This window comes from Corvus kubaryi, unplaced genomic scaffold (genome assembly GCF_017639235.1).
Source record: "Corvus kubaryi isolate FWS band 111438036 unplaced genomic scaffold, C.kubaryi_AGA036_p1.0 37300, whole genome shotgun sequence".
In the NCBI taxonomy this organism is placed as follows: domain Eukaryota; kingdom Metazoa; phylum Chordata; class Aves; order Passeriformes; family Corvidae; genus Corvus; species Corvus kubaryi.
The window spans coordinates 991791-1018398 of NW_024581093.1; the positions used below are offsets into that span (position 1 = coordinate 991791).

At 58.3% G+C, this 26608-nt stretch overlaps 1 protein-coding gene across 6 annotated transcripts; it reads left to right on the top strand.

The window, feature by feature from the left end:
* Positions 1–952: 952 nt before the first annotated feature.
* KIAA0513 (KIAA0513 ortholog) lies at positions 953–25704 on the top strand. Of its 6 annotated transcripts, XM_042027067.1 has the most exons (14): positions 953–1071; positions 2687–3056; positions 15131–15611; positions 16333–16432; positions 16844–16917; positions 17033–17103; positions 17585–17792; positions 18234–18274; positions 18745–18823; positions 19264–19341; positions 20909–20938; positions 23261–23341; positions 23604–23698; positions 23810–25704. In XM_042027067.1, exons 3-14 carry the CDS (start codon positions 15274–15276, stop codon positions 23857–23859), a joined length of 1245 nt encoding a protein of 414 aa, XP_041883001.1. In that variant the 5' UTR covers positions 953–1071; positions 2687–3056; positions 15131–15273; the 3' UTR covers positions 23860–25704. The 6 variants fall into 6 exon arrangements, with proteins under 6 accessions (XP_041883001.1, XP_041883004.1, XP_041883000.1 ...); XM_042027070.1 differs by lacking the exon at positions 2687–3056; XM_042027066.1 differs by lacking the exons at positions 953–1071; positions 2687–3056 and adding an exon at positions 5971–6163.
* Positions 25705–26608: the final 904 nt, after the last annotated feature.

Here is a 26608-nt window from a genome sequence, read left to right on the forward strand (position 1 = left end):
GTGCACCGGCTGTTCGGGTTTGGGCGTTGCAGGGTGTGGTGGAGCTCACCGGGGTGAGCTGATGAGGGCTGGGAAGTGGAGCCAGGGAGAGAGGGAGAAATGGATGGATCTGTTCTCTCTGGCCAAGGGAACTGTGGTGCAGGGAGTGTCACAAAGGTGGTGGCAGGAGGACCTGGTTGTCTCTCACCACCAGACAGGGCTGTCACCAGCACTGGGTCAGACCAGACCTTGGCTTTTCTGTCCCCCAAGGACACAGGAGTCACCATTTTCCAGCCTGAAAATGACCAATGACCCCTAAAATGTCACTGGAAAGTCCAGCACAAAGCCTGGCTCTGCCCCTTTGCAGCCGAGCTTTGGGTTATCGCAGAATCCCACAATGGTTTGGGCTGGGAGAGACCTTAAAGCTCATCCCATTCCCGGCCCTGCCATAGACAGGGACAGCTCCCACTATCCCAGGTTGCTCCAGCCTGCCCTTGGACACTGCCAGGGATCCAGGGGCAGCCCCAGCTGCTCTGGGCATCCTGTGCCAGGGCCTGCCCACCCTCCCAGGGAACAATTCCTTCCCAATATCCCATCCAGCCCTGCCCTCTGGCAGTGGGAAGCCATTCCCCCTTGTCCTGTCCCTCCAGCCCTTGTCCCCAGTCCCCCTCCAGCTCTCCTGGAGCCCCTTTAGGCACTGAAAAGGGGCTCTGACTTCTCCCTGCAGCTTTCTCTGCAAGCCAGGCGAGGGTGGATTCTGCAGCTTGAACCAAAACTGCCTCTGTTTCCCCCAAAGTCCGGCTGTTTCCCGGTGAGTTGGCAGCGGGAGGGAAGGGGCTCTGCAGGGCTGGCTGCTCTCCCAGCCCAGAGCGGGTGCAGGCAGCAGCTCCTTGTGACGGAGGGGCCAAAAATAGAAATTTCCCAGGAGCTGGGAGGAATAATACTTCTCCTGACACCCTGCAATAGCCTCGAGGCTGCCAGCGTGGTGATAAGCAGCTGTTCTCCTGTGCTCTGGAGCAAGCGTGGTTTATCTCTTCCTTGTTCCAGCCCTGCAGGAAAAACCCAGCGATTTTGCTGCCGTGGGACCCCCAGGTCTGTATTTGATTATTGCTCTCTTCCAGCAGCACCTGGAGATTTGACTGGAATTCCCAGCCCTGGCAGGGCTCTGGTCCCCGCTGCGCTCTTGGATTAAAAGCCAGGAGCGGGAGGTGCAGGGGAGCTCTGTGGGTTTTAGGTGGGGTGAGCTGGCCGGGTCTGATTCCTGAATTAGCGGTGTTTTGGAGGCTGGGGAGGTCAGGGAGGTGAGTGCCCATCCGGGCTGCTCCCTCCGGAGCTTTTCCGGGAGGAGGAAACGTTCTCAGCCGCCTGCGCAAACGAGAGGCCCCGAGGAGGAAACACATCAGGCTGGGGAAAATCCCGACCAGCTCCTGCAAAGCTCAGGGCTCCAAGAGAGGATTAAATCCCAGAGAAAACTCGGGTTCCCCCTTCCCTCTGCTGTCCTGCCCCCCAAATTCCTGTTTTCGGGTGAGGTGATGCCACTGCCCCGTGCAGGGCACGGTGATGCCACTTTTAGTGTGCAGAGTTTGGTGAGCAGGAGAAAACCTTCCTGAGACCCTTCAGAAAAGATCGATATTCAGTACTAAGCTGGTTTTAGGTGGTTTTAGCCAGCAGCTGCTGGGGGTGGTGTCTGACTTCAGCGGTCCCAGCCTCTTGCAGCAGCAGCACTGCCCAGGTTCAGCTGAGCTTTTCCCTCCATAAAACTCCTCAAATCCCCTCCTTTGCTTCCTGCCTTCCCTGGAGCAGGGGTGACACAAGCGGAGGCTTTTCCCATCTCCAGCCCCTCTCTGGGAAGCAGGGTAACATTACATCCAAAACAAATTACGTTGTGCATCCGAGCGAGGCTGCTCGGATGCGTTTTCCTTCCCTGACGATGGAGGCAGTGGGAATTGCAGCCCCATTAATTTCTCCTTTTTGCCTCCTGCGAGTTGCCAGTGCCTCTCCCCCGTGCCTGGTAAGTGCCTCATCTGCTGGCTCGGATGCTCTGCTGTGTCCCTGGGATCTTTTGTACAACCTCAGTGCTGAAAGGTCTCCCCAGCAGCCTGGGAATGCCGTGGGGAGGATGCTGGGGCTGCGGGATGCAGCAGGGATTACAGGGAGCTCCGGAAGGGCCAGCCCAATCCCGGCATCCCACAGCGTTTCCTTCTGGTTTGTGCCTTTGGAACCTTTTGGGGTTTCTGGTGCAGGATGAGGGGATGGGGCAGCTGCCAGGCCCCAAAGCGTTCCCAGCCTGGAGGAAGATCAGCCGTGCTGCCGGCTCTCGGAATGGGAAACTGCCGCTCAGAGGACAATAAAGGTTATTAAATGTCAGGGAGAAATAAAGCTGCCTTCTTCCCACTTTTTTTCCTGTTTTCTCCCCCTGGCTGCACTGGTTTGCAGGAGCTTTGTGCTGCAGGGGGAGATGGGGACTGGGAGCAGCTGCCTCAGGGCATCCCAGCGGTTCTGGATTTGGGATGGGGTTACTCCTCGAGCATTTGGAGGTCCCAGCCAGGTCCAGGGCCCCCAGGCCCAGCCTGACTCAAGGACAGATTAAATGGGTTCATTCCCTGGGCAGGCACAGCCTCACAGGGAATTACATCGGTCTGGGCTCACTCTTTGGGATGTGGGATGCATCCAGCCGGCTGCTAACCTGTCTCTAACCCTTTGCCAGGCACAGGGTGTCGGTGACAGCCGGGAGGTGGTGACGGAGGCCCTGCTGGCCTCTGCCACACCTCTGCTGCCAGCGCCGTGCCCTCGTGGAGCACCAACAGGTCTTTCCAGTCCCGCCGGAGCCTCCGGGAGCTGCCATCGGCGGGCGGCACCCGGGGACAGGGAAAAGCAGCGAGTGCATCCCTGCCTCACCTGGTTTGGCTTTCACTTTGTCCCTCGGAGCTTGCATTAATCATTGGACAGCAGTGACTGCTGGCGGAAGTGTCCCTGTCACGCCAGGCTGTGTCCGCCCGGGGCTGGGCACCCGGGCATCGCCGCTGCCGGACGCCTCTGCAAGGAGCAGCGCCGGGAGCCGCGGCCGGGGGCAGAAGGTAAAGGGGATTTTGGGGCTCCCCCGGGAGCAGGCTGGGCTGGAGGAGGGGTGGGTGCTGATGGCACCCGGCAAAGCTGCTGGGAGGAAATATCGGCCTGCAGCAGGGAGGCGCGGAATGGCAAAAGTCGGAAAATTCGCTGTAGTTTGGAAACTTATTGGTGGTTTTTTGGGTGGCGAGCAGGGCGGGCCTGAGGGTCGGGGATCAAAGTGTGGCTCCCATGAGATCCCAAATTGTGGCATCTCTGCTGGTCACTCTCAGGGGCTCACCCATGGCACTGCTGGGACATTTCCATCCCCCGCATTGTCCCTCCCTGCCTGGCTCCCGGCTTGACAGGTGGCTGGAGTGACAATTGCTGCCTCCAAAGACGGTATTTGTAAATTCCTTGCTGGGCTGTTACCCGGCGTGTGGGGGAGCTTTACACAAACAGAGAGCCAGAAGTCACTGCTGGAGCTGGGAGGGAAATAACATCGCACAAGGCACTTCCAGAGAGCACGGGGGGTCGGCCAGGGAAGCAGCTTGGGAGGCTAAAATCAGAGAATCATGGAACGGTTTGGGTTAGAAGGGACCTTAAAGATCATCTTGTTCCACCCCACAACTCACAGTGAGCTCGGTTTGGGTAGATTTGGTGTGTGTTTAAAAATAGTTGCTTAGGGGTGACTGGCACTGGGATCTCATCCCATAGCATCCCATCCCAGCCTGCCCTATCCCATTCCATCCCATCTGATCGCACTGGAAGGAGCAAACCCCATCACAGAGGGCAGCAGGACTGTGAGCTGAAGTTGCCTTCCATGCCTGGCGTTAATTGAAACACCCTTATCCTCTTCTTGGTTATTTGCTCATGAATTTGGAAGATCTTTATGCAAACCAATTAGGGATGGGATTCCCTGGGGATGGAGTGATGGAAGTGCCGTGGTTGTTTTGTCCTCCCTGTCCCTTGCTGCTGACCAGGACGGTCGGTGCTGAATCCTCTGGGATTGCAGAGGTGATATTGGGAAGGACAACTGGGAGAGCAGGGAGGTGACACCTCAGCGGGATGCTCAGGAGAGGGTGGGTGAGGTGGCCTGCTCAGGGATCCCATCTTTGTCAGGATTAGGGAATAAAAGCAGGAAAAGGGCATTGATCCCCTGCCATTGTCGTGCCTTAACATTCACATTCCTGGGCTGGAGTGCCACCGTGCTGGTGACCTTTCCTTTGGAGCTGTGGCCACTGGGGTGTCCTGGGCATCCTCTGCCCTCATCCTGTACTTGTGTCCGAATGCTCTGCGGGCTGCAGGGCTCCCACCAGCTCCTCTCCCACGTGTGAGGACCACGCTCTTCCCGGGAAAGATGGTGCAGTTGGAGGTGATGCTTATCCCCGGCTTGTGACCAACTGAGCCAGAGCAGGAGAGGGGACACGGGACACGAGAGCTGTGCTGGAGGTGTCACCAGCACCGCAGGTGTCACCAGCAGCTCATTTTGGGGACGCTGGTGGGGACACTGTGGGGTGGTCAGTGGTTGAGTTGTGGTGCCATGCCCCGTGAATCCCACTGTTTTGCCCGAGCTGAGGTGTATCCCGCCATCCCAAGGCTCCTGCTGCTGCACCCTGAGCTGCTGGCGAGGTCCCTGCCACCACCCCAGCCCCGTGGCACTGTGACAACAGAACCCGGAGCTGTCACTCGCCGCTGCAGCCTTTGCCCTCCCAGCAGCCCCACGGCCGCTCCTCGCCCTTCCCACTGCCTGGAATGGGCGGGAGGGAGGAAAACCAACCTCCTTCCTCCCAGCTCCACCACTGCTGGGGCTCCACGGGTGGTTTTCCATGCTCCAAGGGCTGGTTTGCCACGGGCTGAAGCCCTCTGGAGCTCTTCCCCAGGTCCACGTGGACTTGCAGGCAGCGTTGGGGGGTTCAAATCCCTGAGGATGTTCCTGTGCTGAGTTTGATGGATCCAAACAAGATCCAGGCTTATTTGGAGGGGAAGCAGAGGGAAAAGAGCCCCATTCCTGCTGCTCCAGCCTGTGCCAGCCTGGCCACCTGTGTCTCGCTTTATAAATAGGTTCGGCTTTCCTTTTAGGAAAGATAAAACGGGTTTCCTTTTCTGTGGCACGACTTTGCTGCAGATTCCAGGGAGACTGAGGGTAATTATAACACTTTCATCCTCCTGGCTGCCTGGCTGAGCTGCTCTGACACACGTGTGGTGGCAGATGTTTGCTAACCAAGAGGACCCCGGGAGGGTTTTTCCTCCCTGAAGGAATTAGTGCCACGGAGGCGTGAGGCTGTGACAGCCTCTGGCAAGCCCCGTGTTGCTCAGTGGAGTTGTGTCCTCCTAACGTGGGACCCATCTGTGGGATGGCCTCAGGGAGGGCAGAACATTCCCAGCCCTGAGCTGTGGTAGGGAACGTGGCTCTGGCATCTTCTGTGGGAATAACACATCAAACTAACGTGGTTTGGGGCTTGTTTCCTAACCTGGATCCCAGCTGGGATTTATGGGAGAAGCTGGAGGTCAGAGCAGGGTTTGTCTTCTCCAGCTCTTCCCCTGTGGCTGGATAAGGAGGAGAAAACTCTGTTTTAAACCACATAAATCCCAGCACAGGAGAGCTCCTGGCTGTGTCTGGATCTGCCACACTGGCACAGGGAGAGATTTTCCATGCCCAGACTGGTGACACAGGGGATGTGCCAGTGGGACATGGAGCTGGGAGTGCAGGTGTGTCCTCATCCCTAAACACCTCAGTACATGAGGAGAAGGAAGCTCCGGTGCCTTCTGCATCAGAACTTCAACCAGGACGGAGGAAACACGAGGATTATCCCAACTGTTGAGCAAACAGGGGCGTTCAGTATGGGAGGGTCCAGCTTAACGCCATAAACAAGATTGGATTAGGAGGGATTTGCAGAGGGTCAGTCTGGAAGAGCGGCTTATTTAGGTTTTTAGCAGCTGTGTCACAACCATCCGTGGTGTGGCAACACTCGGTTGCGTTGTGCCGGTGTTGGGTGTTGGGTTTGAGGGCCCAGGGAGCTGCTGGGATCTCCTGGGCTGGGAGAGGGCTCTGGAGCACAGATCAGCACCAGGAACCCGGCATCTTCCTTGTCTTGGGAGGCTGAACCAAATCTTTCAGCCCATGAGATGGTGGAGGGTGAGTATCCTTTGGGGCTTGGGTGCTTTCCTGTTGGGGGTGTTTTTAAAGCCAATTAATTAATCCTTGTGCAAGTGACCCGGTGATGCTGAAGCCTCTTGTTGCCCCTGTCCCTCTCCAGGTGCTTTGGCTCTGGTGGCACAGCCCTGCCCACAGGAGCTGCCCCTCTTTTGGCCTGGGGTCAGCCTGGCCCTGCGGTGTTGCAGGACCTGGGCTTTGGGGTTTTTATCAGAGCTGTTATCTCGTTTCTTGCTCTGCTGTTGTTCCTTACAGCAGGATTTTGCATCGAGGGGGCAAGTGAAGGGGAAGCAGTGACACCTTCTCTGTGGTGAGCGGGGACAGGACCTGAGAGAATGGCATGGAGCTGGGCCAGGGGAGGTTTAGGGTGGAGATCAGGGAAAGGTTCTTCCCCCAGAGGGTGCTGGGCACTGCCCAGGCTCCCCAGGGAATGGGCACGGCCCCGAGGCTGCCAGAGCTCCAGGAGCGTTTGGACAGCACTGCCAGGGATGCCCAGGGTGGGGTTGTTGGGGGGGTCTGTGCAGGGCCACACAAGGACTGGATGATCCTTGTAGGTCACTTCCAGCTCAGGACATTCTGTGATTCCGTGATCCGTCTGCCATCAAACCCCTGGCTCCTTCCTGGATCTGCCAGCTCCTGCCCTGGCCCTTGTGCTCGGCCCTGCTGCTCAGGGGTGCGAAACAAAAAATTACCCAATGCTTCAGCAACTTCCACCAAAGATTTGCTTCCCCTTGCAGCTGCCGAGTCGATGGGGATGTCACCCTGTGCTCAGCACCCACCCCGCTCCCAGCCTCCCTCCTGCTGCTGGGGACCCACCCCTGGCAGATGCGGCACTGCCGCTGCTGGAGCCGTGCCGGGATGGGATGGGAAAGGGAAAATAGGGCACTTCTTGTGTGTGACAGCCACAGCCGCCCCCGGAGCCTTTGTCTGTGGAATGGGAACGCGGGGAGGAACATCCCCATCACCGGCAGCTCTCCCTGTGCCAGCACTGCAGCTGCAACCCCGCTGCCAGGGGCTTCATGGGCGTCCCCAGGATGTGCCAAGGAGGGAGGAGGGCGGTGGGAGATGGTTGTGGGCTGGGCAGGGAGCTGGGAGAGGGGTCACTCTCCCAGGAGGGTGTTTTAGGGGGCACCACCATGGAGGGATTTCCACTTGGGAAGTCTTGGATGTCTCATATGGCTGCTGGAGAGTAAATAACCCAACCTGAGCCTTGGTCCTGCTCCTTGGCTTCTTCCAGCTGTGGCAGAGTTTTGGGATGGATGCTCTCCCAGTCCCTGGTGAGCAGCCTGGGGCCTCTCCTTTCCTTGTTGAGGTGAAGAATTCCCGGGGAGAGCTTTGAGCTGAGGTGGAGGAGGCGAAAAACGTCATAAAACCATGGAATGGTTTGGGTTGGGAGGGACCTTAAAGCTCACCCAGTCCCACCCCCTACCATGGGCAGGGATGCCTTCCACTGTCCCAGGTTGCTCCAAGCCCCATCCAGCCTGGCCAGGAACATTTCCATGTGCCAGGAACACGTGTACTCCCAGGATTTCCACCTCCCATGCTCCAAACCCTGGCTCAACTACAGAATAAACAGATAAAAGCAAACAAATAAAGTCCAGGCATCCACGTGAAGACCCAACCAACAAGGACTGGCAGGGGGGAGGCGCTAAAACCCCTCCCGTGGTGTTGTATCAGAATCGGGGAGCCAGGAGGCGTTTTTTCCATGTCACTTGCAATTCCTGAAGCCTGGCTTAATTAGAATAATCACCCTGGGCAGGCAGTCAATTAGTGCTGCTCCCGGGTTTCTGCTGAGCTCAAACGTTGTGTCACAGGCACGCTGTTCCCTCCGTGGGCTGATGATGGTGATGATGGGTGTGCAGCGTCCCTGGTGTGGGGATGGAGGGGGCAATGACCAATTTCCCACTAATTGGCACCATTTGAGCTCTCCTGACGAGGATGCTTCATGGCAGCAGTGACTCACCCCTCTCCCTCTCTCCTGCCTGGCTGCAGAGCACGGAAAAGCCACAAAATTGAGGCTTTTGACTCTTTTCCAAGGGTGCCCTTGAGCGGCAGCACCTGGGTTCGGCCGGGCTCTGCCAGGGATGCTGCAGTTCCCATCCCAGCAGTATTCCCCTGGAATCACACAGTTTGCTGCTCCTCGGCATCTCCAGAGGAAGAGGATGTGGTTCCTATTGGTTTTTGGGGATCAGAGCAGGACTGGCTGCTGCTGCAGGTCCTCCAGGCCGTGCCGGGTCAGCAATCCCTCTCTCCCTGTCCATGGGATGCTCTGCTGCATGGAAAATGCTCTGCTCGGGGTTGGGGTGATGCTGGGGCAGGGAGGATAAGCAGGACCAGGGATTCTGTGCTGATATGGGTGGGGGGGGGTGGTTCCTGTCTCCCCTCGCTGTTTTGGTCCCCTAAACCCTCTGAGAGACCCCTCTGGGTTAATGCAGGCAGTGCCTGGGTGCTTTTGGGAGGGCTGAGGTGCCCTGGCACGGGCTGGCAAGGGCAGAGCTGGAGGGCTTGGGTGGCCTCCTCTCCATGGTCGCTTGCTTCTCCTTGTACCAGAGACTCCCCGTTGTTGAGAGCACCCCAAAATTGCCCCCCAGGCACGTGACACCCCCTCCCAGGGGGCTCAGCCTTTCCCTGTTTCCCATCTCTTGCCATGAAACCCCTGGAGTTTCGTTCCGGAGGGTCAGGGGAGAAGCCAGATCCCAGCACTGCCCTCCAAGTGGGCAGAAATTCCCCCGAGCTTTGCTCTTGTCCTGTTGCTGCTCCCACCCAGTTCCTCCTCCTCCCTGGGGCTTTCCCCCCTCTCTGATCCCACCTGGCCCTTTTTTCCCTGGAGTGGCTCACCTGGGGAGGAGCAGAGCAGGTAACCCACAATCCCCAGGGGGCTGAGTGGTGTCAGGGCTTAAAAACCAGCTAAAGCTAAGAAAAAGGGCTGGAGAATCCCCCTTTGGAGGCGATCCTGCCTAGTTTTGTTTAATATCCCAGATGTTGGGTTGCACAGGGGCTTGGACAAGCTGCTTTGGGCTGGAAAATCCCCCTTTTATGGGAACCTCACCTCGTTATGGTTAATATTTGGGATAGCTGCATGTGCAGGCAGTTAGGCTGATTTTGGGCTGCAGAACTCCTTGTTGATGGGGACCCCACCTCATTTTGGTTGGTATTTTAGGTATCTGCATGTGTGGGGACTCAGGCTGGTTTGGGCTGGAGAACTCCCCTTTTGATAGGGAGCCTGCCTAATTTTTGTTAATATCCCTCATGTCAGGGTGCACAGGGACTTGGAGGGGCTGTTTTGGGCTGGAGAATCCCCCTTTGATGGGAACCCCACCTCATTTTGGTTGATATTTTGGATATCGGATCCAACACACGGCTTGGATACTTTGGCTTGGTTAATATTTTGGATATTTGCCCGTGCAGCTACTTAGGCTGGAGAACTCCCCTTGGATGGGGCTCCTGCCTAATTCTTCCTCCTATTCCCCATGCCAGGGCGCACAGGGGCTGTTTCTGAGGGGCGATGCCCGCCGTGGGAATCCCTCCCTGGCTGGAGAAGGGCCGGCGCGGCTCTCTCGGGAGCCATCGGCGCTCGGCCGGCCGTGACAAGCGTGCCCGGGTGGCACAAAGAGCTTTTCCGCGGCGCTTTCCCGGGAGCCGGCGCGGCCGCAGCCGGGCCGTGCGCGCAGCCGCGCGTGGGCACCGCCGGGGCTCCGCAGGGAGGGAGAGCAGCGTCCCCGCGCCGCCTCCGCCGCCCGCTCCCCGCCGTGCCGGCCCCGCCGGCCACCCCCGGGCCGGATGCTGCGGAGCCACCGGCGAGCCGAGGCGCTGCGAGGCTCCCGGCTGCAGGTAAAAAGCCGAGGGAGGCAGGGAAAGGAGGGAGGATGGGGATGCCGTGACCCCGCCTGGGGACAGGCCTGGGCTTTAATCCGTCCTCCGGGCCCATCTCACGCCGGCAGGTGACACCTTGCCTTTTTTTTTTTTTTTTTGCAGCTCTCTTGAAGCCCCGCACATCCAGGGGGATGCATCCATCCTCCCCGGGAAGGAGGGAGGGTCCCCGCGCTCCGTCAGCCTTTGCAGCTCCGGCTGCATCCCGAACCCCTCGGCAGGGGCTGGGAGCAGCATCTCCCGTGGGAATGGGGGGGCTGAGGGTGGTCTGGGCAGGGAAACCCCTCTCCCCCCCCCCGCGTGCTTTTTGGGGGGCTCATTTCCAAAATATGGCCCCCGGGAGGAATTTTTGCCAGGTAAAAATTGGAATTGCAGGATAGGTAGCCGCATTTCGGGGCTCCGTGGGGATGGGGCCGTGGCGGAGGGGGGTGTGTGAGAGCTGCGCCGCTGGGAAGTGTGAAAGGAGAAACCGCTGCTCGGCACAAAAGCCCGGCTTGCGCAGCTCAGGTCTATTCAAGAGGCATTTAATTCCCCTCGCAAGTCCAGGCGAATGGGGAGCTGCCATCTGGTGTCTGATGGCAGCGCGGGGAAAGGAAAGGGCTCTCTGGGAAGCGGCGCGCTCGCCGGGCTTCAGATTCCGTGGAAATGGCTCCGTTATTAGGGCTGGGTGATGGTTTTGTTCGTGCCCCGTGTGGGCTAAAGCCGGGCTTGAGAAGGGAAAGGGTCCTGGAAGGCAGCAGCGCCCCAACACTGGGGCCAGGACCCTCTAGACCAACACACACCACCTGCCAAAAATCCTCCCTCATCAGGCACTGGGATCCCGGTGCCGGCTCAGGATGAGCTGGGAGCTGACTCTGGCATGCACCGACTGTGTGCGGTCTCTGCCCCACCTGGTATCCCCCTGGTATCCAGGGAATTATTTTAGGAAGTTGTGGAGCTGTGGGCAGTGCTGCAGCACGGCTGCGCCTTGGCCAGGGCACGCTTGAGCCTCCCTGATAAAGCCGGGAGCGTGTCCCGGCACCGGCAGCAGAGCGGATCTGCGGCGGCCACGGGCAAACTCAGCGAGGAGGAGTTTCGGCTCTTCAAAGTCCCAGGATGTGTTTAAACCCGGAGGTTCGTGTGTTTAAATTCAGCGGGGTGCTGGGGAGGGGGGTAGGCGCGGCACCTCTGGATTTAGGGTGCGTTTGGGGGATCTGGCACTCAACGGGTCTGCCCCGCGGAGCCGTGACCCTGTTGCCGGCGTGTTCTCTCCGGGGGAGGGACACGAGGGAACAAGACTGACCAGTTCCCAGGGAGGAAACAGGCTGTTCCCTCGCGGCACAGGGAGTTTTCCTTGGCAGGCGCTCAGCCGTGCCCGGGGTGCCCTTGCAGAGCCCTGCCGCGCTGGCTCCGCGCCCGCGGTGCCACGAGCTGGGGTCAGACCCGTGGGTGCAGTGCGGGTGGGTGGCTGCGTGGTGTCCCCGGGCAGTGCCAGCAGCAGGAGCAGGTGGCATTCCCGTGTCAGAGCCGTGCCAGTGCAATGCAAGCCCTGCACAGGGTGGATGGGACGAGGGTGGGCTGCCACGGAGGGCCGCAGCGTGGGAAGGTGCCAGCACCGAGCGGTGGCACTTTGCCAGTCCCTCAGCAGAGGTGATCCCCGTGCGTGTCCCCTGCATCGGGGCTTCCTCCTCCCCAGGGCATCAGGACGTGGGATGGCACAAGGCAGCAGTGCTCTGACCCCTTTCCCGCAGGCTGGGAAGGACGTGTCCGCTGGCACAGCGGGGAGAGAGAGGTGGGATATGTTTACATCACCTGTGCTGCAGCACAGGGCACAAACCCTGCCCTGCCAGGGCCGGGTGCTGCCCACGTGAGCATCCCTCGCCCCCGCACAGCAGCGGGATGCAGGCAGCCCTTGGCATCCACAGCCCTTGGCACGGACGCAGCACCAGAGCTCTCTGCGGAGCTCCCAGCTGTGTCCAAAGGAGCAGAGTTGTCCCCTCTGGGCTGCCAAGCCCTGCAGGAGCATCAGTCGTGGCTTTTCCCCTTTTCCCGGAGCTGAGTGTTCCCAGGGGTGCTCAGAGCTCCTGCACGCTGGGTCTGAGTGCCAGGCTGCAGGGATGAGGCTATGAGGAGGCAGCCAGAGGTTTCTTTGCTTTAATTCCAGTTTTGGGTCAGCCCTGGCAGCTCCCAGCTGGAGTGTCCATGCGGGATGCAGATGTGAGTGTGGCTTCGAGCACTGGGATGTCACCCACAACCGGAGCTGATAACAGGGATTATCTCAGTGTGTCATCCAGCTCTGGGGACAGGCCGGGAGCAGCTCGTTGGGACCCTGTGGTTGGCGGGAGAGGAGAGCCGGGCCACAGATTGGCCAAATCCTGCTCCCCACTGGGATTTCCATTGGGGCAAGCTGGGATTGGATCGCTCTTCCCAGGTGGGAATTGCTGAGGCCCTGCAGCAAACCTGACCCGACACACCTGGAAAAAGCCCAAGAGGAAACTCCACGCAGGGCTTTGGGATGCTGGGAGACCCAGCCAGGAGTGCTGGATTCAAAGGCAGGTCACGGATGAAAGCTGCTTGCACACATATGTGCAGCTGTAGGTGAATCATTCACATCTACCCCAGCATTTCTTTTTGGTAAAAACAGGCACTTTCCAAAGTTTCAGGGCACCGTGGGTTTCCTGTGGAATTCCCACGTGTGGCTTCAGCACATTCATGGATGATGTTCCCAGGCTGGTGTCTCCACCAGTCTGGCTGAACTTCGTGGTTAAAGTCAGCCCAGGAACTGCTGAATTTCAGGATGATGCTGAAGCTCATGGTGTTGCATCAAGGCTCCCAAGTAGCCCCAAAGTCCCTTTTTATTCCAGAACCCTCATTTACTCTCAAACTTGACCCAGCCAGGAATGGGTCCCCTGGGCAGTGGTGGGATGTGCAGCTGTGCTGATGTCCATGAGTGGATGGTGCCAACTGTGGGACCTGAGGCTCTCAATTGGTATTTTGGCTAATCCTTCCCTGGATTTGTTCTGCTGCAGCAATGAGCAGGTTGTGGAGTGGGGACAGGGCTGGTTTTGCTGCTTGTTTTGGTTTTGAAGCTCTTCTGGGCTCCGTGCTGAGAACCCAACCCCTTCAGAGGTGCCTGGGCAGCCCAGCACCCCCAGCAGCGGCCAGCACTTTGGAACACCTTTGGTGGCCTTTGCTCAAGGGCAGGGCTTTACCATGAGCTGGTCAGTGAGGGGTTAAACCTTTTCCATCCCTCTGTGAGCCGGATGCATTCCCTGGGGCTGCTGAGCTGAACTCCAAGTCCTCTCTCCCAGAGGGTCGTGGGGCACCCTGTGCCAAGGCCTCCCCACCCTCAGGGGGAAGAATTCCTTCCCAATATCCCATCCATCCCTGCCCTCTGGCACTGGGAAGCCATTCCCTGTGTCCTGTCATTCCATGCCTTTACCCAAAATCTCTATCCAGCTCTCCTGGAGCTCCTTTAGGCGCTGGAAGGGGCTCTGAGGCCTCCCCAGAGCCTTCTCTCCTTCAGTGCCAAAAGGGACTTTGCAGCTGCTGGGGGTGGATGGAGGGATGGATGGAGGGGTGGATGGATGGAGGGATGGAGCACAGCGAGGTCCCTGCAGCAGGAGGGGTGGTTTGGGGGGGGTCAGGGACACGGAGCCAGGCTGCAGCTGGCTGCCTCCCCACGGGAACAGCGCCAGTCCCTGCTGTGCCGCAGCCTTGGGCTGCTCCTCTCCCAGGAGCCGATGCCTCGGCAGCTCCCTGAGTGCAGCAGTGTCCCTGCAGCTCCCTGGGACCAGCTTTAGGTGTGTGCCAGGGGGCTCCGTGAGGGAGGGTGGGACAGCAGGCTGCCAGCGGAGGTGGCTGCATGACTTCTGCCACCTGAGGTGACTTTTCTTTCTGTCCCTGCTGTCTCTGGGGGACAGGGGCTTTTCCCAGCCAGGAGCTGAGCTGTCTGATGCTCAGGGAGTTGTGTTTCTCTCACTGTCCCTGCATCCAGCTGCCCCAAAGGGTCCCTGGAAGGGAGAGGAGGAGGGGGATGCTGCTGGAACAACGGCTGCTCTTGCAGCCCAGGGGTTGTTTTCCCACTGTGCTGTGCTTGGTGAAACACGTCAGGTTTGGTTTCAATTTGAATTCCTGTTTGTCTGATGAACAGGACATCGGCCCTTTGGGGGATTTTTGCTCTGGGAGCGGTTGCCTGTGTCCTGGGATCAGTTCCCTGGAAGGCAGCGGGGCTGTGTTGATGTTGCTGTCGTGCTGCCCTGGGTTTGTCGCTGTCACCTGTGCTGCTGTCCCTGCTCCTGCACCCTGTTCCTGGCTGCTGTAGCATGTACTGGGCTTCAGACACCATAATTCGCCACCTCCTGGAGCAGAAACACCCTCACAGAGGACATCAGTGACTCTGACACAGGGGCAGCTTCAGGGTGGCCGTTTCTTTTCCCTCTTGCTGCACAGCAGCTGCTGCAGCACTGTCCAGGACAGGCGTGTGCCGGAGCATCCCGGTCCATCCCTGTCCCTATGGCCTCTGTACCTCCTTTGCAGTCTGGGGTGGATGCCAAAACCCCTTAACTGCAGTCCAGAGCCCTGTGTCCTCATCCCATTCCAGTTTCTCTCGTGTCCAGCATCCCCTTTCCATTCCCAGCTAAGTCCGTGTGTGTTAAACTCCGGGACGCTCCACCCCGGAGATGATCCCATTTCCAAACGGGGTCAGACAGGCCCGTGAGCAGAGACAGGGCAGGGACAGGAGGAGGTCAGGGCTGCCCTGGGGAACCACCAGTGTCCTGCCAGCTGCTGGCTCCCGCCAGCCCAGTTCTGCCCGTCAGGCCACGAGATGTCACATCCCAAATGTGACTTTTGGAGCTGAGGCTCCGGCTGTCCCTTTTCTGGGCTAAAGGATGGAAAACCCTCTTGAGTGGTGCCGAAAGCACGTGGGCATTCCATGGGATTGCTGACTCACGTGGCTGGTGGAGAGGAGCCAGCTCTGTCTGTCCCTCCACTGCTGACAGACATCCTGGGGACCTCGTGGGTGGTGGCCTTGCCCAGGGTCCATGGTGGTGGTTCCCGAGGATCTGTCCTCATTCTTGTCCTCCCTGTGTCTTTCAGATGTCCCGTGGTAACCTGTCCCCCACCAGGAGGTCCTGCCTGCCTTAGCCAGCACCCTGCCAGCGATGGCCTCAACGCCCCAGTGAGGGGCAAAAGGACGAGGAGCGAGTGTCCCCAACACCGCCACATCCCCCAGGACAGCCATGGAGGCCCCTCTGGATGTGCCCGTGGGGAACCTCATTGACTTTGACACCGAAACGCCCGCCTGTGACCCCTCAGAGCCCGCTCCTCCCGCTGCTCCCAGCGACAACGGGCACCTGGGGGACACGGGGGACGTGGCCGCAGAGGAGAGCGATGCCACCGAGTCAGCAGACAGCGAGAATGACATGGGCGACTCTCCCCGGCACTGGGGTGGCTACCGCCGCTCCTCCTCCAACGAGTCCTTCTCCTCCAGCCAGAGCACGGAGTCGGCACGGGACGAGGCCACGGCCGAGCGCCGGGAGTTCATGCGGAGTTACGTGGAGAAGATCTTCACCGGGGGGTGAGTGAGTGGGGCTGGTGACACCAGGGACATCCCGCTGGATGGGACGGGATGGGATTTGGCTGCTTTCCCGCTCTGGGAGCAGCAGTTTGTGTCCTTCCCCGAGCTCGGCTGCTGTCCCACGGTGTTGGTGCTGAGGGGGATGTGGCTTTTGCCTTGCACCCCTCTCCTGGCCACGGCCCAGCTCATCTTCCACCCCCAGCTTCCCTCCCTGCTTCTCTCTCCCCATTCCTGTGCCAGGGCTCACCGTGCCGGGAGTCCCCATCTCCTCTCCCTGCTGATGCTCGTGGAAATGCCGGTGGCTCGCACGTGCCCAGGGACCCTGTGGCAGCCTCTGGCTGTGCCCCCAACCCTGCATCGCCCAGATCCCGGCGCTGTGGTATCCGTAACTCCGTGGCTCAGCGTGTCAGGCTGGATGGAGCAAATGGAGCGTGAGGAGCAGCAACAGGGCTTGTTTTCGCTCTGGGGCTCGGCGCCTGTCTCCAGAGCTCAGTTTCTGCTCGCGCTGGCCTTGGCTCTTCCCTTCTCCCTCTGCCTTTGGTTTCCCTCCTGCCAGGGAGGAAGAAAAGAGCAGCACAAGGCGAGGGATGACAAAATGGATGCTCCTCTCCTCCTCTTCCTCTGCCTTCCTCCCCGGGATGCTGATGCCAAGAGGGATGTTGGGGGTTGCAGGTCACATCCTTGGTCTTAATGATGTTTTTTTAATTTTTCCCTTTTTTAGGGAGGATTTGGACCAGGAGGAGAAGGCCAGGTTTGGGGAGCTCTGCAGCAGCGAGAATGGGAAGGGCAGGGAGTGGTTCGCGAGATATGTGAGCGCCCAGGTAAGGGGAGTGGTGGGGAAGCAGCAGGAATCCTGCACGGGGTTTGGAACAGCCTCAGGCCAGGGGGATTTATTTATATCCCAAAGAAGTATTTTTGGAAGGCAGGAACTCAAGGAAAGTGAGGAACCACAGCAGAGGGAGACACAGCAGCAAATAAATGCATTTTGAGCAGTTAAACACACCCTTGGTGCAGCACGGCAGAGAATTCACTGGTTTTATTTAAAATTAAATCCCACCAGCGCTCAGACACATCCTATTCCCTAAAAACACAACCCAGACAGGCACAACGCTGTCTCTGAGGGGGAGACCCAGCCTTGAGTGCTCTTTTGCCCCCTGCCCTTGGTGGGTGGTCCCGGGGTGGGCTGGGGCTGTTCCTGCTGCTCTGCTGAGCCCTGGGCTCTGTCCCCGCAGCGCTGCAACTCCAAGTGCGTCTCGGAGCAGACCTTCTACCGCCTGATGCAGTCCTTCGCCCTCGTGCTCTTTGAGTAAGTCCTGGGGGCACTCTGGGGCTTTGTGGCAACCCCCAAAAGCCCCTGAGGGCAGGGCCGTGAGGCTGTGCTTGGGTTGGGGTGTCCTCACTGTGTCCTCCCTCCGTGTCAGGTGTCACCAGATGGACGATTTCAGCCCTGCCAAGAACCTCATGACCATGTGTTTCACCTATTACTATATAGGTAAGGGAACCTGCACCCCTGTGGAGGCTTTGCTGGTGCTGGGGGCCGGTTTGAAACGTATCCTGTGCGTGGGAAGGGGGTTGGAGGGGTGCCCCAGGTGGAAAAGAGCCCCCATGTCCCAGAATCCATGCCAACCTGGCACAGCCCCTCACTGGGGTGGTGATGCTGCTTTGTCCTTGCTTCCAGCCAGGAATATTTGTACGTGACAACCCCCAGATGATCCCAGACCCTGGGGGGGGTGGGATGTGAACACCCCAGCCCAGAAGCACCTTGGTTTAGTGCTTGCTGTGTGGTGGCTGCTCCTCCACATGGGGCTGGATTGGGAGGGGGGAGGATAAAAATAAAAACTTACAGAAGTTGGGATGGGAACTTGGCTGTCTCCACCTCCTGGTGGTGCCTTGTGGAGCTGGGTGCAGGTCTCCAGGAGCCGGCAGCACTCAGGGCCGTGGGGCTCACTGAGCTCCTGGCACATTTTCCCCAGGGAAACCTCACGCCCTGCCCTTGGAGGCCAAGGAGAAGCCCACGGGCAGCATCGACTCGTACCTGAAGTCGGCCAACACCTGGCTGGCTGAGAAGAAGGACATCGCAGAGAGGCTGCTGAAAAACACCTCGGCCAAGACAGAGAATGTCAAGGGCTTCTTTGGGGGCCTGGAGACCAAACTGAAGGGTCCTGCCACCAAAAAGAGCGAGTGGGTGGCACTCCCTTGGGTGGGCAGGGGGGCTGGGCACCCTTGTCATGACCAAGCCAGAAGCCTCCCGGGTGTAGGGCCACCATGGGTTTGCCACTGTCACCTGTGCTGCTGTCCCTGCTCCTGTCCCACCCTGTGCCCTCTCATGGCCACGGGAGGTGGTCTCTAGCCTGGTCCCATGCTTTAGTCACTGTCACCTCATGGTCTGGGAGTCCTGTTTCCCTTGGCCATGGAGTTTTGTGGTTCCCAGCTCGTGATCTTCTGTGTCATCTCTGTGCTGGGCCCAATGGGGGGGACATCACTGTCTCTGTCACCTTTCTGGCCCTGGGGACAGTGGCATGGGAGCAGAGGGTCCTTCAAATGAAGTTCCCTTTGCCGGGGGGCCATGGGCTGTCGGGGGGACAGGATTTTGGGAGCTGACACTGATTTCTTGTGCCACAGAGAAGGTGAGGACAAACCAAAGGAGAAGCTGAAGAAGACGGGTGAGTGCAGCCAGCGCTGGTGAAACAGGCACGGTCAGGGCATCCCTGGGGAAGGAGAGAGGGTTGGAAATTCTGGAATTCCTTGGGGCTGGGTTTGAAATTCCAATCACAACTCTCCTCCTGCGAGGATCTCGTCCTCAGTGTCACAGGCTGCAGAGGTTTGGGCACCCACTGCCTCCGAGCTTTGGAGGTGCACCAGTCTCCCCCAGTGCCTGTGTGTGCTCCCAGACCAGTGGTCCAGTCCCTCCAGGATCCTCCTGGGACATCCCTGCCTTCCTCAGGGCTGATCCCTGCCCTCCAAGGGCACTCAGAGCTCCTCTTGCCGTTGCCGGGGATGTGTTGAGAACGTGTTTGGTTTGCAAACCATCCCGGCTGCTCAGCCACCAGACTGGGAGAGGGCACAGAATCCGTGTGAGGCTGGGGAAGTGGGAGTGCCCCAGGCCTTGGCACATGACTCGGTGTCCCCACAGTGTCCCTGCAGAGCCCAGAGGAGGAGAAGAAAGGGGAGAAGATCTACCTGTACATGCACCTCAAGCAGCAGCCGATCTGGTAAAGCCCCGGGGCGAGCTGGCTCCAGCCCGGGGAGGGGTTTGTCCTCCTGGCCACGTGTGCCCAGATGTCCACAAGTACCCCTAACAGGCACGTCCCCTGTGTTTGCAGCCACCAAAGAGCTGGTCCAGAAATGCCCCAAATCTGCCAGGCTTGTTTGGCCCATCCTGACCCTTGGGAAGACTCAGGGACAGGCTGGGCGAGATTGTAGGATCCTGGAATGGTTTGGGTTGGAAGGGACCCTAAAGCTCATCCCACCCCTGCCATGGGCAGCGACACCTCCCACTATCCCAGGTTGCTCCAAGCCCCATCCAGCCTGGCTTTGGACACTTGCAGGGATCCAGGGGCAGCCACAGCTGCTCTGGGCACCCTGTGCCAGGGCCTGCCCACCCTAATTATGAAATCCCAATTGGCCATTCCCAACATCTCCCTCCCTGCAGGCACAACCTCCGGTTCTGGAATGCCGCCTTCTTCGACGCCGTGCACTGCGAGCGCAGGAAGAGGTCCCCCACCACCAGGTAGGGCACGTCCCCGTGGGCAAAGGAGACTCCGTGTCCTCTCCAGCCACCCCAGGGCGCTCCTCCCAACAGCCCCGAGCTTGACCGACCCTGGGGAAATGCTCTGCTTTCCATCCCTGACTGGAAACCTGCTGGGAGCACTGGGAAGTGGGGTGGGGGCAGTGAGATCCACGGCCTGGTTGGGATTTGGGAGCATCAAGGTTTTCCTGTGCATTTTGCAGCATTTTTGGAGGAACCAAGCCCCAGAGGAACCAATGCCCAGGAATCCCAGCCAGGGATTTCTCAGGCTGTTGGTGCTGAGTTTGCCAACAGGTCTGGGAGGGGCTCAGTGCAGCCGTCAGGGAGGTGCAATGGATGGGGGGGATGTCCCAGCTGTCCCCAGGAGGGACAACCTGCAGCCAGCAAGGACAAAAGCTGGGGATGGTGGCACTGCCAGCACCGAAAATTGGGATAAACCTGCCAGGGAAGGGGCTGCTCGTGTCGGGGGCTGGCATGGGGCACATGGGATGCAGAAGTGGGTGAGACACTCGCCAAGCTTGTGCCCATCTCTTGCTCCACCCGGAGCAGCCGGGAGGGCTCCAGCCATTCCCTCCTCTCCTGAGGCAGTTTCCCACTCCCAGCCGGCCCTTCCCGCTGTCTGTGCAGTGCCCTGGGGCTCTGAGCTCTCCGAGCCGCCCCCTTTTGGGAGCGCTGACAGCACTTTTGAGCAGCCAGCTCCCCCCGTGTCCTCCCCAAATCCCGAGCTAAGCCGCAGCAGCCCTGGCTCGCGCCCTGGGATGCTGTGCCAGGCTCAGCTCACGGATCAATCCCTATTTTCCCTTTTATTGCTTTCCCTTTTTTCTCCCAAGCCAGCACGGGAAGAGCCCATTGAGCAGCAATGTAACCAGAACTGCATTTGCCTTGATTAAGCCCCAAATTAGCAGCAGCAAATGCCTCACAAGGACAGACGCCACCGGCAGCTGCTCCCTGCTCCCAGTGCCTTTCCCAATTAATCTGATGGCTGAGTCTGCCTCGGCTGCAGGAGCAAGCCTGACTAACAAAGGAGCTTTGGGAACTGCAGCCCGGAGTCTCTCGAGCATCTCGGGGGGCTTGGAAGGTGGTGGTGACCCCCCCGAGTCCTCTGGAGAGGATGAGAATCCTCAGAGTGAGCTGGGATGCCGCGTGCTGGGCTGAGGACTGAAATCCCTGGAGGGAGGAGCTGGTTGGTGAGGGCTGGTTTGGAATTCCCAGTCGGTGCGTGGCCGTGGCAGATGTCCGGAGGGTCCGTGGGGATGGGGCTGTGGCCATCTCTGTGATGGGGTCACCAGGACATCTCTGGGGTGGCCGGGCCTCGTTCTCCCGGGGCTGCAGCGAGACCTGGGGAGGATTTTTTCCCCTCTGGGTGGGGAGGGCAGGGGAGGGGGGGAAGGAATCAGAACTAAACTCCTCTTTTTCTCTCTCTTTCCTCTCTCTCTGCCTCTAACAACCTTCTTCCGTCTCTTCTTCTCTCCGTTCCCCTCCATCCCTCTGTCTTGCATGATCTTTTCACGCACCACTTTTGTCTGCCCCGTTTCTGCCGCCGCTCCAGAGGGAACACTGGGGAGGAAGAGGAGAAGAGGTGTGTCTGTCCCTGTACTTCCTTAGTGTCCCCAGGCTGACGCTCACTTCAGGTCCAGATCCTGCCCTGGGGAGGGGGGGGATGTGTTTTGGGGGGCTCTGAAAGGCCCTTTCTCCACGGAGGAGGAACAGCTGATGGAGGTTTGAGCATGAGCATCGCCCTTCCAAAGGGCCAGAGGGGTTTGCATTGGCTCCTCTTTCATGTGGTTTTTAAAACGGAGCCTGAATGGTTTCAAGCTGTGATGTTTTGCTGGGAACATCCCTCTGGGCAGGTCCTGGGCATAAACTGAGTTTCTTTGTGTAGAAAGCATCCCCCTCTCCTGTCCTTCCCGCTTGCTCCTGGCTTCTGCTGCCACTTAGAGGTGCTGGGGATCCTTTGCCAGCTGGAAAAGCTGGCCCTTTTCCATTTTCTAATGTGTTTTTTTTCTGCTGCCATCCCTTAACAAAATTAAAAACACAAATGGGGGGCTGCATGTCCCGATTGGGAGCATGTCCTTGGGGCCACGAGCTGGCACTGGGACAGGGGACAGTCCTTGCTCTCTTGGAGTGTGGGATCTGGGAGCAAATCCCTCCAGGTGATGGCTTTAGCAAGAGGCTGAGGGTTCTTGGAAGCCTGGCAGTGAATGTTCCATGTGGCTGAGGAGTGTCCTGGCAAAGGGATGGTGTAAATGGTGCTGAGGAAAACGCTGCTGCTGGAAGAGGAGAGAGTTGGTGAAGAGTTCTCAGCACTTCCAGGCACAACAAGGCTTCCCTGGATACCCCAAAACACAGCCCCACAGCCCAGGGGGTTCCTCACCCTGTGCCTGTCCCACTGGGCCAGTGTGAAGATCAAAGGCTTTGAGTGGAGCCACATGTGGGTTTTCTCCCTTCCCAGGCGTGTTACTCTGCAGTAATAAGCCAGAAACACAGCCAAAATTGGTTTTTTTGGGGCACTTTGATAATGTTTTTTCTCCCGTCTTCCTCCCTTCAAAGCATAAAAAGGCAGGAAAAAAAGAATTACAAACATGCTTCTTCTGTAAATGAGCTGGTGGGGTCTGTGAAGTTTTGCTTCCAGATTTCAAAGATCCTTCTTTGGATTCTTGCCCTATCCTTTCAGTCTCTCCATTTGGGTGTGGGTTTTATTTGCTATCCTGGGCTTTATCTGGGAGAAATTACACCTTCTTTGCTTTAAAAGAAAATCCCCTGAAACATATTGTGTACATTTCCAGAGCCCTATAAACAACGAGCTGGTGGCTGGAGGCTCGGCTCAGCAGCTTTGCACATTTGGGTTGGGGTGATTTAATGGGGACTGGCTCCCTTTGTGGGGTCAGCCTGGCTGAGCACCCATCCTCTTCCAGTTCCAGCCACGCTGGGGCTGAGCCAACCTCGCTGAGTTTAGGGTGAGACACCCTCTATCCCAATTTCCCCCCGGCACAGCTCCCCCCCTCCTGCTTGGCATTCCGGCGAGCTACGAGTGTCTATTCTTCTCCCGGTGTTCTCCTCTTCCTTCTCCTCCATTTTTCTTCTGCCTATCCCTGTTTTTCCTTGCTTCTCCTCCTCTTATCCTTGGCTGTGACCTCACCTGATTCTCGGGAAGGGGCCGGCTTCACTCTGGAGCTGTAGTTTCCCTGGCGTGCATGCACTGAGCCCTGCTGCCACCACCCCAAGTGACATCCCTGTGGCACAGGCTTTATTCCCGGGATGGGGGCTCTGCCACTGCCTAGAGCTGGTTGCAAACACCCAGAGCTTGAACCCCTCCGTCCCTTAAGACGATGCTGCAGTTGCAGGAGGCCGGAGCGGAGCCGTGGCATCTTCAGGGCACTGCTGGGATGAGGGGCCGTGGGGAGGGGTGTGGGAGCTCCCGCCCTGGCAGAGGGGGAGGTAGGTTTGGGGAGCACCTTGGTCGGGATTCGGGGAGTTGGAGCCTTGCTGCAGGTGAGGGACAGGTGCCTGGTGTCCCCCTGTCACCCTCCCAGGCTGGGGGGCTTCAGCAGAGCCCTGCTGGGATGGCCATCCCCTGCTTTCCTCCTCATGCCCGAGGTGGCACCGAAGGTGAGCTCTGTGCTGGAGGGATTGATGCTATTTTTAGCTCTTAATCAGGGCCTTTGCAGGCAAAGCCGAGGCTGAATGAGGTTTTTCCTGGAGCATCTCTTGCTTTGCTCCAGGGCAAGAGCTCTGCAGATGGATCCATGTTGTGAGCTCATCCCACACCCAGCACCACACCCAGGGGCTCTCGGTGCCTTCCTGTCCTCCAGCAGCGTGGCCCAGGGCGGGAAGAAGCAGACAGGGGGTGCTGGGGTGACCGTGGTGACAGAGTGGTGCCAGACTGGCTCGTTCCTTGCAGGGAGAAATGGTGCCACATGACGCAGGAGGAGCGGGACGACAGCCTGCGCTTCAACGAGAACATCACCTTCGGGCAGCTGGGGTGAGCAGGACACCACGGGGTGGTGCCAGCTGCTGAGGGGGGGACCTCCCGCTCTTCCCTCACTGGGGACATCCCTTATGTCTGGTGCTTCTCCCTGGGACCTGCTCCTGCCCCTTCTATTGAATATCCTGGTGCCGAAGGGACCGTGCTGAGCATCATCCCAGTGCCTGGGACAGGGGGCTGTGGAGAAGGGGAGGAAGGTGGGGGGAAGAAGGGGCAGCTTGGCCATTCTCTCACCCAGAGCATCTCTGTCCTCCCTCAGCACCTTCATCCACAACATGCTGGCGTTTGGCCTCAACAAGAAGCTCTGTAGCGACTTCCTGAAGAAGCAGGCGACCATCGGCAACTTGGATGAGGGTAGGGAAGAGCCCGGGGGATGTGTAGCCCCTTCCCGGGGTTCCTGGAGGGATGGAACGTGGTTGGGATGGTTCAGCAGCCTCTCAGAGCCCTTTTCTCTCCCCTTCCCAGAGCAATACAAGCTGCTCAGTGACCACATCGAGCAGATGGCCACGGAGTAGCCGCCTGGCCGGCACGAGGCAGTGGAGGGACAGCGGCCGGACAGGTGGGGAGGGGAGAGGAAGCCACCTCCGGGGCTACCTGTGACTGAAGCTGGGCTACCTACAACACAAACCACACACACGAGCTGCAATAAAACCTGCATGATCGTCCACCAACCTCTAGAGCTGCCCCAGGGCAGCCTGTAGGCATAGGAGCCAAACAGCCCCCGCCCTCGCCAGACCCTCCCGCCTCTATTGTCGGAGTAGACAATCCCAAAAGCGATTTTTGTTGGTTCAAACGCAAACCAAAACACAAGGGAAAAGCAGGAAGAGCGTGGCTGTGCAGCCCCCGGGTGCTGTGTCATGAAACGCTGGTGAGATCTCTGGTGGTAAATCCAGAGGTATCCAAGGCTGCCTTTCCCTGCTGGCGGCCCCTCGCTGATGCTGGAGCTGCACAGGGATGCAGGAGGTGATGGCAGGGACCACAGCCAGGAGTACCCAGTCACCTGTCAGTCAGGCTGTGTGGCGTCTCCAGGGATGTCACCACTGCCTGGGGACCTGGGCAGGGTGGGGCCTTGCTGGGGGCAGAGGTGGGGCTGGCAAATTGCTGCTGATGTGCAGCTCCCTGGGAGCTGGAGGGAAATCCTCCTTTGGGAAACCTTCACTGTGCTGCCTGTGTGGGTTTGCACCTCTGGGCAAAGAGACAACAGTTTGCTCCTTCTCGTCAGCCTGGATGAGTAGGAAAAAAGCCATGGCCTGGGGCGGGATTGCGGGAGAAGAGGCAGAGGAGCTCTGCTGGGCTTGGGAGGGGACGGACGGCAAAACGCCTCATCCCTCTCCCTGCTGCCCTGTCAGTGCGGGATGCTGCCGGATTGTGACATTTCCCAAAGCCTCCTGGTGTCCCGCGGCAGTAGATTAATTGTCCTCCTTCCCCGGGCTGCCCCTCTCTGCCCTCTCCTGCGCCAGCTCTTCGCTCCAGCTGCTCATCCATCAAACCTGAAATAGCCCTGTCTAAAGGACATCTCCTGTTCTGCTCCAGGGGTGGCAGCTCCCACCGTGCAGCAGAGCTGTTTTATCCCTTGGACCTTGGCACGGTGTTTGCAGAGAGGCTGGGGACGTGGGGACATCGCTGGGGACACGGGGACATCACTGCTCCCCTCTGCAAGGAGCAGCCCACAGCGTCAGAAACCCCCAGCCCTGCACAGCCAAGGCTCCAACAGCCTCACCCCAAAAACATCATCCTGACACTCAAGTCCGGGTTTCAATCAATCCGTTTTTCCCTGTGCTGCCAGCTGTATCCCATAGGAAATAGCATAAATGGATATTTTTCCCATGTAGCTCTTGGCTTCTGGTGTCATTTCCAAGCATCAAAGTGATGCTTTTACCTAAGCTGGGCTTCCCTTGCCGCTGGGGATGGGATCCATGCTGGGTTTTGTAGAAAGGATGGATCCAGCACCAATTTTTCCTTGGTCATTCCCAAACCTGGGCAGAGTTACTGGAAAAGGGTTTTTGTTGGGTTGAGGGGCTGATGTTGGTCCCTCATCGCAGTAAAGACCCTCCTGATGGACAAAATGTGCTGGACCATGAGCAGCTCAGCATCCTGGAGCATCCCATCCCCATGGCATTCCCTGGTATCTGTCTCCACTCAGGTCTTTCCCAAATCCTCATTCATTTCTTTATTTTTACTTTTTTTTCCCCAACATGGAAAGGAAAGTTCTGTGCTGAAGTATATATATTATTTGCATGTGTATTTTTCTATAAAAACAATTAAAATCCAATAAAAAATAGCTATAAACCCTCCTAGACCGGAACTGTGTGAAGATGGGATGAGAGAGAGAGATTGGAATAAATTATCTTAAAAACGAATATTTTTGCTCAGTTGTTGTTGTGTGTTTTAAGTAGCTGGATTTTCTCCATGCTGCCTGTTCGACCTCAGTGTTCCCTGGTGCCTCCATCAGCTTCTCCCTTCTGATAATCTGTTTTTTAATAGAGAAAAATTGTTGCACCTTTTACAGAGCTGTTCTCATTTGCCCTGGAGCTAGAGAGGCACATGAAGGAGATTTCATTTTTATTTTCTTTTCCCCTGTGCTCTCCCTTTCTGCCAGTGGCTGCTGAGCTGACGGTGGAGCTGGGATCCTGCTCTGGCCTCGGGACATTTGGTTTCAGTGTATTTAAAAATCAATTACTCGGTATTATCTTATTGAGGAAAAGATGTTCCCTTAGGTTAAGGGGCTGGGAATGTCATATTCCACCCAGGATTCAGAGTCCTGCTCCCCTCAGGTCTCTGTGTGGCCAAGCTGAGCCTGTTCCTTGCCCTGCAGGGCTGGTTTCTCTCTTGGTAGCCCAGCAGGAGGGTTCTGTGGCCACATTTCTCTTGGGAAGGAGCTTTCCCTGCTCCTTGTTTTTATTTAATTACCCCCCGCTGCAGGAGGGAAACCCCCAGCCTCAAAGCTCAGATGTTTTCCCTGGGTGTGGACTGCTCAGCTATGGAAAACAAGGAGCCTGGGATCACTTCTGCTCCCTCCACCTGCTGAATTCCTTATCACCTGGCTGTGTCTGATAAGTTTGTGTGTATAAGAAAGGAGGGTTTATTCCTGAGGTGTTTGCCCAGCTCCAGGTGCCCTTTGCACTGGGTGCCCCTGGCACCTCTCTGTTCCTGGTTTTGCTGGCTGGGTGCTTAGAATTGTTTTGGGAGGATATAGGGGAAGCTTAATCCCAACCTGGGATGGAGTGAGATCCATGGCCAGTTACCCTGGAGCTGGGAGATCTC

Coding starts and splice junctions, on each gene's coding strand:
- KIAA0513 (XM_042027067.1), top strand. CDS start 15,274: ATGGAGGCCCCTCTGGATGTGCCCGTGGGGAACCTCATTGACTTTGAC. Junction 16,433..16,843: donor CGAGATATGTGAGCGCCCAG/GTAAGGGGAGTG, acceptor CTGTCCCCGCAG/CGCTGCAACTCCAAGTGCGT. Junction 23,699..23,809: donor CATCGGCAACTTGGATGAGG/GTAGGGAAGAGC, acceptor TCCCCTTCCCAG/AGCAATACAAGCTGCTCAGT.